Genomic DNA, 10,488 nt, shown 5'->3' with positions numbered 1-10,488 from the left:
TATATACTTTCAGCTGTTTTAAAAAAAAGTGTTCATTTATTGTCTTAAAGTCTGTTTTATTCAGAAAAATCAGAGCATTCACAAATAATTACAAAGAAATGGCAAGTAGCACATTGAATAAAACATTACATTTTTAAGTATAAAGACTGAAATAGTATTTTCTTGTAAAACATACTCCAAAAAAATTTCACAGTGTATGCTCTAGTATTACTAACACTGTTGAACGTACATCCACTGGCTAATTAAAGCAGAGGTCCAAAGAAGTACTCATGAACCGGGCTCTGAAAACAGGCCCGGGTACAGTGTGCATCAACAGGAAGTGCTTTCAGATCATCAAAGGCTGAGAGCGGCAGGTCTAGAACCGCTTCTGAGAGCTCAAGTATCGCTCACTGAAAGACATAGCGTGTTGATGTATTTGGTGCCATTTTCGGAGGGTTAATGCTTCGCTATGCAAACATGTTTTTTTTTTCTCTTTCTCTCTATGCATAAAGACCCGTTGTGTTTGTCCTCCATCCTACTAACAGAGTGACTGAAGGGTGGAGCGCTGCCAGCCAAAGAAGGTGAAGAGCATGAGAGAAAGACTGAAAAACAGAGTACTTCTAGGAACTATACTGTAAGAAATTGTCATACTGTTCATCTGCTCTTGACTTTCAGCCTCACTTACAGTACAGAACATTACAACTAGAGGTCGAACGATAGTGGATTTTACCGATACCGATAGCTAGGTTAGAAAAAAGCAAAAACAAAAAATTTTAAATCACTTTGTAAATTAACAAAAATATTAATATGAACTATATATTGATCATTAAAGTTAGTTCATAGTTCATTAATTAATGTTAACAGAAGCAACTTTAAAATTTCAAAATGTATTAGTAAATGTTGAAATTAGATGGAAATCTTTAAATATCTACACAAAGGCCACATTGAAATTACATACATATGGATATTGTATGCATACTCTCACACTTTATTTGCTTTTATTTTAGAACACTTGATGATTATCTAATCAAAATAACTAAATATGGCAGTCACACACATCCGCGTCTAGGACAACAGGTAATACACACACCGGACACAACCTCTAATTACAACTACTTTCGCTCACACACGTTACATACATTCTGATATATTCAACAGTGTCCATGAGATGTTATTTAAATCAGACAGATTTAATTTTGAACAATATATATTTATTGTTTCATATTTAAAACTGAATAAAACTTTATGAAATGTTTCAAAATCTTTTTCATATTTAGCCCTGGAAATAACAAAAGGTTTTAGGATTTTGAAAAAAAGATTAAACAAATACAAATCATGACATGAAATGAAGAAGAAATATTAAATATTCTGCACTATTTCTAGGTGAAATATCAAACAATTACATTTATGACACTGAACATGTGAATCCTTTGCACAAACGGTAAGATGTTCCTCCATTAAACAACAAGACGCTGTTTAGTTCATCTCAAATCATGATCATCAGGTTTCACACAAACCTATAGAGTTCATGCAGCTTGAATGCTGCTGTTATTATAGCAAAAGAGGGACAAACAAAATACTAAGACATTCTGCAATGTTAATTATTGCAGTTCTATTTCTTGTTCTATTATAATTTAAAATGCACAATGTTGGATTAAACTAGAAAAGAATGCAAAATAGAAGCATTTTCATTACTTCAGACCCTCATGTATACATGTAGTTTAAACCACTACGTTTAGTGTTTAACCTGCCGAGTGACAGTGTATGTGCAGTCAACACTTTTCTCCCAAATATGCTGATTAAAGTGAATTTCATCAATGCAGTTTCACAGCAGTGCAGACCCCTCCTCTCCAACTGAGTCACACACCTCGATACACTGCCGCAGTGCTAATCGCCATGCCAACAGACACACCCACCCATGTGCACATATAAGTGTGCACTCATACAGAGACAGGAGACTAAGCTGTGTTTTTGGACACAGTGGGTGTATCTATGGGTGAGTTTTGCAGACTGCGAGACCAACGAAGGTCACATTCTTTTTTCTAAATCTCATGTCACGTGCTCTTCTTATCCAAATAACCCTGCCAATCATAAACACACACACACACACACTCTGTGGCTGATGCAAAGACAAATCTGATAGCATACTGAAATGTGTTTTCATTTTAGAGCTTACTGTACGTAGGGTGAGTCTGTAACAATGAGAGCTGTGGATGTGTGTGTAAGTGTTAATGTGCACTAAGTTAATGTGCGTGTTGCGTCTGTGTTAAATCAGATGGTCTAGACTGAGCGCTGTGGTCTCGGAGAGGTAAAAGCATCTAAATTGAACACCGAAAGGATACTGACTGTTACTGCAGAGACAGAGAGAGCGGGAGAGAGAGGGAGTACTGCAATGCAGACATCAGCAGTACCTAATATGGCAGTGTCCAGACCTGCACCTCATCCACCCTATACACCCTACAACACCCTTAAAGGGGTCAAGAATATCTCTTTGGATTTGAGACTTTAGTCTTTGCAACTTTACAGATCTTCTTTATGCACCAAGATCTTGTAACACTCCAAAGAGAAAGGAAAAATTGAAATCGCATCATATGACCCCTTTAAATGAAGTGCACACTGCAGCTTACACACAGCCACCAAACACAGCACAGTTTGCATTACCAGTTCAGTACCAGCAGATTCATGTTATCACTGCCCTAACTTATGAGAGTAACAGGAAGGAAAACCTCAAAATTGCAGCCACACTAGTGCTGGGCGGTATACCGTTTCATACCGAATACCGGTGTTTAGTTTTGTTATGATATCAACAAAATATCACCTCTCTCGGCGTCTGTTCTGTGCAGTGAGCGGCAGAGAAGCAGCGCATTCAGTTGGCCGCACCGCAGCCGACTCGTCAATAAATGAGTACAAAACAGCGTTTCCTAGCACCTGTCGCTTACTGATTGTTTGGAATTATAAATATGAGCGTAGTTCGTCTGTTAATATCACATGCACTTTTTTGTTTGTTGTTTTTTTTAGTTTGTTACTCAGACGCAGGCAGTGCGCTGCATGAGACAAAAAAGTAATATAGCCAAAACAACCGCATAGCTGCTCTTTAGTGTAGATGCATGTTGATTTTATCAGACGATGCCGCGATTATAAATGAGAGTGACTCCTGGTTAACATGTATTAAAAGGGGTCGTGTTTAGTCACTAATTAGTGTGGTATTCTTTTACAATATTCACTCATCATGACAGTAAAATAGGGCATTCTAAGTCAATATACTGCAGTATTTCCTCTCTCAATCAGTAGAAAATATGGTTAACACCCGGTCATGCATGAAAAAAAACCGTGTACCATGAAACCGGTATAATTTTGAAAAATACTGTGATATAAATTTGTGGTCATACCGCCCAGCACTAAGCCACACAAAAATTATTCCCATAATTTTTTTTTGCTTGTTCTATGAAAATCACTATAAAGGCATTACGACAGACTTATGAAAGCTTCAGTCGGTAAGGATACACTAATATTAAAATTCCGGTTGATAACACTATGCTGATTATTATGCCCGAGATTACAGATATATTATGTTTTGTCTAAATAATTAAGTAAAAAATAAAAATCAAACAAATTTAAATCAATCATTTTAAAAACAAGCGAATTTAGACATAACAACATTAGTTGGACAGTATGGAAAATTCTGGTTAATAACAATAGGCCAATAATTATTAATAATTAATAGGCCAATATTAAAATTCTATACTATTTTGTCTAAATAATTAATAATAATTAATAATTACATGATCAAAAAATAAAATGCTAAAAACAAAAAACAATCATTTTAAATTAAGTGAATTTAGAAATAACAACATTATAATGCACAGTACAAAAATGTATATTAATTTTGAGATTTGCAAAATATTACATTTAACAATGTTATTAAATTATTGGTGTTTTTAAAGATTAACTTTAAGTGAGCATTAGATGATGGCAAAGATAATCTAAATGAAAAATTAAGACAGCCATAAATATTAGTATTGTAATTTTACATGTTTTACCTAAATATTTGACTTTTTATTTTACAGTGAAATATTACAATAGTAATGTTTCTTATTTTACTTAATATTTTATTGAATAATGACAATAATAAAATAATAATAATAATTATTATGATTGATATATAACTCAACATTTTTGGCCAAATTGCAGCCCTACAAACAAGCTTTTCTTTTTCTTTTTTTACTTTTTTAAAATCACAATTTTTATCAGAAAAAAATCACTATTTTTTTTTCCACCAAATTGCACAGCCCTAGTGCCCATGTATTGTGCTTTTCTACTTAGCACACATTACCATGAAGGCATTGCAACAGTCTTTTGAATTCATTTGCAGGGTCACATCACTATTAAAATAAACCCTTACACTCTAAATCTGAATATATGTCAGTTCTGCAACAGAAAAAATGAAGATGTAGTGCCAAATGACTTGCCATCTGTATGGGGGTCTTGCAGAGGTCTCTCTCAGTCACGAGTCTCTCCTGGTCAGTGACGTAGAGGCCTTTCTGAGCGAGGGCCTGGATGATGGCATTGTGACCCAGCAGAGGTTTAGCTGCGTCGCTCCTGAGGATCAGACTCCCAGCACGGCAATACAACTCTGCAGAAAGCAGCAGAGACACAACGGGCGGCTTCACATGCTCCTGATCATACTGGTCTCGGTAGAATGGATCCTCCAACTCCACAGGTACACAGTCTAAAGAGAAAGAGAGAGATTGTGATTGATTACACAAAAGTGTCCAAGAATTTGGAGGCTAATGAGAAAAAGTAATTATTCAGGTGGTTACATGAAGTGGGTAAAACATTTTGTCAAAAAAAAAAAAACAGTACTATTCATTTCTTTAGGTGAAAAGAATAACTTAATGTGCCTTTAAATCTGATTCAGCATCAATGCTTGGTCAAACAGGCTGATCTGAGGCCAACGAGTGGAACCTGAAGAGAGACAGACACTGTTTTCAGACTAATCCCATTATACCTCCCGCTTAATCTGATTTACTGAAGATCTTCAGTATAGCACCATAGACTCAAACACACACAAACAGACAGGTACAGGCATGCATGAATTGAGTCACACACACACACACACACACACATACAGACTGCAATCACTGAGTAGCAAGCAAACACAATTACACACACATGTAAACACCCAGGTATAGACCTGCAAAAACTGAGTCACGAGCACTTGCCTAAAAAACAAAGCAGTCATGATGCATACAAACAGAAAATAACAGCATCAGGATGAAAACATCTGCAGACTGACAATTCAGCTCTGTTTCTGACGCTGAAGTGTGACTGCAGATGTCTGAGTTTAGAAGAAGAAGGAAATTCCTGGCACCCCATAATGCTTCAGTGTTTGAGTCAGACAACAGGCGATGGAGATTCCTGCTCTTCCCGGGTCATTTCCTTTCAGTATGTCTTTGTGTGTGTGTGTGTGTTCATTTTCTTTTTCAGCAGCAGGAAATATGTGTCTTAAAGGTGCAGTACAATTCCTGCTGTTCCTGCTTAAAAATAAAACATTACAAATAAAAATCATTAATAATTAAATAATTACTAAAATTTTAATGAAATAAATATTTAATGAATAAACAAATTATACAAATTAATTACAATTAAATTAAATCAAATAAAAGGGGAAGAAATTTTTTAATTGAAGAAAAAAAAAAGTTTTTACAAATTAAATAATAATTAAACATTCAAAAGAAAAAAATACAGAAAAAATATATATTAAAGTAAATGTTATTATTTTTTAAAGATTTTTTTTTAAAATTATTTTATTTTTTTACAAGTTTAAACTAATAAAATTAAATAAATAAATGAGAAAAAAACAGCCATTTGGTTGTTGCTTGATTAGTTGACCATCATTATCCATTTGTATTAAACACTTAATTCCAACATTAACTTATAACGGCTGTCGACGGTCTTTTTATGTATTTGAAATATTTACAAAGGGATCAGAAAACTCTTAAAAACATTCCCCTAACCTTACGAAAAGCTGCTGCGTCAATGGAAACCCTTTCCCTGCAGGCTCCGCCAGTTCAGAGCCAAAAGCAAAAACACACACACACTTGCTTCTGTAAAGCTCACAGTTTTTCCTGCACATGCTGATAAAGAGCTGCCTGGTTACTGAAAGGTTTTTTCCCCACGTTTCATCCCAGCTAGATGGAGGACAGAGGCAGGAATCGGCTCTCGAAGGCACGACAAACACAGAGAGGAAGTGAGGGGTCAGAGAGAGAAAAGCCTGAGGCAGCGAGTCACCACGACTCACAAAAGCCTTTCAAAAGTTCAAATCGACAGAATTTGAACAAGACTTGATTTTGTCCATCATTAACTAACTGGATTGTTGTTGTTTGCTAATTGCAAACTGGTTCATTCAATCGGTCTCATACTCATATAAAAATGTGCTGATGCTATCATCTTAAGAAACAAAGAAAGTAATAATTTCCCTTTAGAGTCCCTCATATGTAACATAACATGAACGTTTGACATTTTTGGTCCGTAATAACAGTTTACAGAGAGAATAACAGTGCACAGAGTCACATGTGAACGTCACACACTCCCAGCGCTCCTCAGGCTTCAGTGATGTAACAGAAACGAATGCTCTCTGTTGTGGTATGTGCAGTATGTCACAGATGTTAGGCTGGAGGGAAAGACAGGACATGGACAATGTCGTTATAAGGGCCTACTGGCACGCAAAACAGCTGTTTGTGGCCTTGTTTATTTTTCATTTCCGAGAAAAGTATCTGGATGAACAGACATCCACCAGACTCTGTTTTCATTCTAAGGATGCCTTGCAATGGTTCTGCTCGTCTTCTTCCTGTGTTTGTTTCTCATGCTGATCAGCAGTTTCATTCTGCTGTGAAGAGCAGTGACGGATGGGTAGATATTATCACCCTTACAAAAAAAAAACTACCATAGTACTTTGATAAATACTACATGAGGACCATATTCATGCACTATGGTATTTACATACTACCATGCAATATGTTGAGAAAAACACAGGATACAAAATACATGTTACTGTATGTATGGTCCCTTGTGAAAAAGAAGTACACTTAAGCATACTTTTAAAACAAGTCTTAATTATGGAAATAATACATGTTAAAAGAATTGTGATGAATGTAATGTTAATTGAATGTTATTTGCAATTAAATTAAGATGTATTATTAAATTATATTAAGTGCAATTAGTTGAACTTAAGAGTGTTTCTGTGATCCACTTACAGTAGGACTTACAGTAAGTACATGTAATTTCATAATTATCTTTGAAATACGGTTACTGCCAAATGTACTGGCATGCATTACTGGTAACTAAATTATACTTTATTGTCATTTCTGAAACTTATATGTCACATTTAAATAGACTTTTAATGTAATATTGAATAACACAACAGTTAGTAATTAAATCTACCCCTTAGAAGCACAATAAAAGATGATTAAATCATGTACTTTAAATTAACTTTTAATTTGAAGTTAAACTGCACTCTTAAAGTGTACTTATTAAGTGTGTTAAGAAACAGCCACGCAAATATACTCTCCTAAAGTACACTAAAGTGGAATTTAAATTATCTGCAAGTACAGTTTTTTAAAAATATACTTTTATACATTCAATACAATTAAGCACACTTCTTCACTTCTTTCACAAGAGGTCCAATGTCCAAAAACAATGGTAGTAGTAACCAAGTACAATAATAGTTTTTGTTAATGTCACTATCAGAAGTGACTCAAATTTAGGTGATTCAGAGACATCTGCAATAGAGATTATAGTAAGTCCATGCTTTATCAATTAGATAACAATTTATCATTAGAGTTCATGAACACCAGCAACTCCAATGAGAAAAGCAGACTTTTTACACACATACACACACTTCTGCCAGGAGCAGTCTTCATCTTGGCCCTGTTGCGCTGCACTCCACAGAAGTTTCTGTTGTGGGCCGGGAGGCCGCTCTAAAAGCCATACTGCTAAGGCCATGCAAGTTTGATATTCTGTGTTTATGTTTTTCCAGCATCCTCCATGGGACTTATTCTGGAAAATTCAATCCTATTACTGTGTGCAGAATTGGGGAATCTGCTTTGAGCATTCATTATGGACTGTGGGGACGGAGCCATAAGCCAGACAGCGGCCTTTAATGAGTCTATGTAGGGATGTAGGCTAATGATTTCTGCAGACATGGCAACAGTTACCACCACCTAGATTTTTTGTGAAATTCACTGTTTTTAACCTCTTATACTGCTTCTCATGAGACACATATGCACATAAAATACCTTTAAAATTACAATTCTCTTAATTCCTAAGGGAAGAACAAATTTATTTTCTTCTCATAATTGAACTAATTAATATATCCCACTAACAAAATCCCTCCAATAAACACTCATGATGCTAAATTTAAAAATATGCCCACAGCATTTCTAAATACTGGCAGGGGAAAATAGGCATGTTGACACGCTTTTACTCCAGTCCACATTTCTCAAAGTAAGTTTATTTTCAATATAAACACATGCTTTGAAGTCTTATCAACAACAAAAAAAGCAACTGAATATGTCCCCTGTCACTGCCTAGGAAAAAATATACAGTTGATTGAAATATATGGTGAGCAACAGCAAGGTGTCACACTATGGGGTAAGTTGTCACAGTGGAAACTGCCATTAAACATGCTTTCAGCTAAATGTAAACAGTAACACAGTTATGAAAGACAAAACAATTCATGAAAAAGTATATTAAACCAGAGGTTTTCAATCTTTTAAATGCCACGGACCCCCAAATGTGATCATCCCCATGCAAAGGACCCCATCCTAAAATTGAAAAGGCATCTACAGAGTTTGTATAAAAACCCAATTTATACAGTGAAAAAAGTATATTATAAATATGTCTAAAACATTATTTTGACAATATTTGCTTTCTCTAGTTACATTATTATATTTTATTTACATTACATTATTATTCTTTTTAATATATACTCATTATAGTGCTGTGATTGTACTGTATTTATTTACATTTGTCTACTTATTTTAACCAAATTATTTATTTTTATGTTATCACTTAAACGCTTAATTTTTGATTATTTAATTTATTACTTATTTGTTTCTAATTTATTGAAAATAATATAGTTTATCATACATATGAGATATGAGAGTGTTTTTTAGACTCTCGTTTCTCATATCATTTCCACTGACCCCCTAGCATGCCCTTGCGGCCCCATGTGGTCCCCGGACCCCCGTTTGAAAAATTCTATATTAAACCACTGAGATCGTGTATAGCCCTTGTGATAACTTCCCCCATCACTCAAAAACAAGATTTTTCAATCCGTAAGCGCCACCTACCAGATCCAAAGGCTTTGGCGATGAGCCACGTCAAACTGCACGATATCTTGGCCCTGGTGAAATCATAGTGATCAACAGATTTGATCGTCGGCACGATGAACGTCCTCTTGCTCTCCTTGATCTCTGCGGCATCACCCATCTTGACATCTACGCGTGGCTGCATCACGTCCCGCGGGAGTGACTATGAGATCAGAGCGCTGGACGACATTCCCATGCTTAAATGTGATGTGAAATATAACGGATCGGCCCGAGCTCTCGTGTAGTCCAAGAACCCTCCTCTCATTTATTGATTATATACACGAAATCAATCCCAACTGCGTCCCCGAGCGCCGGATTCAATATCCAGCAAGCAATTCCAGGCGACTGCGGTAGTTCTCATCCGTTTCCCGGCATTATATCCTCAAGTTGGCGTACATGACAAAAATCAATATTTCATAGGTGACACGAGCGCCATGATGAGGGATGTCAAATTCAATGGCGAGGAGAGGCGATCGATGAGTTCACTGTTTTGTGTCATGATTTCTCCTCTTCTTTAACTTTTGTAACTGTCCTTCCTAAAATCTCTCCCTCTCCCTGTGGTCCGCCTGCCGCACTGGCCTGGAAAAAGGAGAGAGATGACTGCGCATGCGCGAAACGCCCAGACGCAGACAAGCACCGCTGCTGGCGGAGGCAGATTGACGGAGCCTCAAATAATAAGACATGTTACACACCTCATATGTTTTACTTATCTACACTACATTATATTTTACACATCTGTCCTTTCAGTTCTCTAAATACGCTACAGTGTTTGTAGGCTACGCTGTGTAAAAAACAATCGAACTCTGACTGTATAATCTTGCTAAAATTGTTTGGATTTAACTTGCTGTAAATGTTAAACGAGTTGACTTCAGGTCAATGTAATTTACCTGAATTCACTCCTGTACGTTTATCTGACAATTAAACCTTCATTCTTACCACATACAGACTTTTTTTTACAAGTAAAAAAATAGTATAATTTCCTCCTTAAAATAATCAGGGATTCAATGTACAATTTCGTTTGATTATTTTCTTTGACAAAATATTGTATGTGCCCTCACCACCCTTCACTGAGATCAGATATAAAAATATATTAATATTAAAATATATATTAAAATATATTGAAAAAAAACACTAGCTT

General features: G+C 35.7%; 1 protein-coding gene across 1 annotated transcript in view; it reads right to left on the bottom strand.

Annotated features, from left to right (window-relative positions):
• Window positions 1-9,937, bottom strand: part of camsap2b (calmodulin regulated spectrin-associated protein family, member 2b) — a 45,513-nt gene extending 35,576 nt beyond the window's left edge. Inside the window, exons 1-2 of the mRNA XM_016492075.1 lie at window positions 9,333-9,937; window positions 4,449-4,708 (exon numbers count right to left, since the gene is read on the bottom strand). Of these exons, the coding sequence (XP_016347561.1) occupies window positions 4,449-4,708; window positions 9,333-9,495 (423 nt within the window). The 5' untranslated portion in view covers window positions 9,496-9,937. The remainder of the gene's footprint in view (window positions 1-4,448; window positions 4,709-9,332) is intronic.
• Window positions 9,938-10,488: the final 551 nt, after the last annotated feature.

The sequence above is a fragment of the Sinocyclocheilus anshuiensis genome, unplaced genomic scaffold (assembly GCF_001515605.1).
Source record: "Sinocyclocheilus anshuiensis isolate Anshui unplaced genomic scaffold, SAMN03320099.WGS_v1.1 scaffold1155, whole genome shotgun sequence".
NCBI lineage: Eukaryota > Metazoa > Chordata > Actinopteri > Cypriniformes > Cyprinidae > Sinocyclocheilus > Sinocyclocheilus anshuiensis.
Note: the sequence above shows the minus strand (reverse complement) of the source record. Positions and strands in the feature narration are given on the sequence as shown.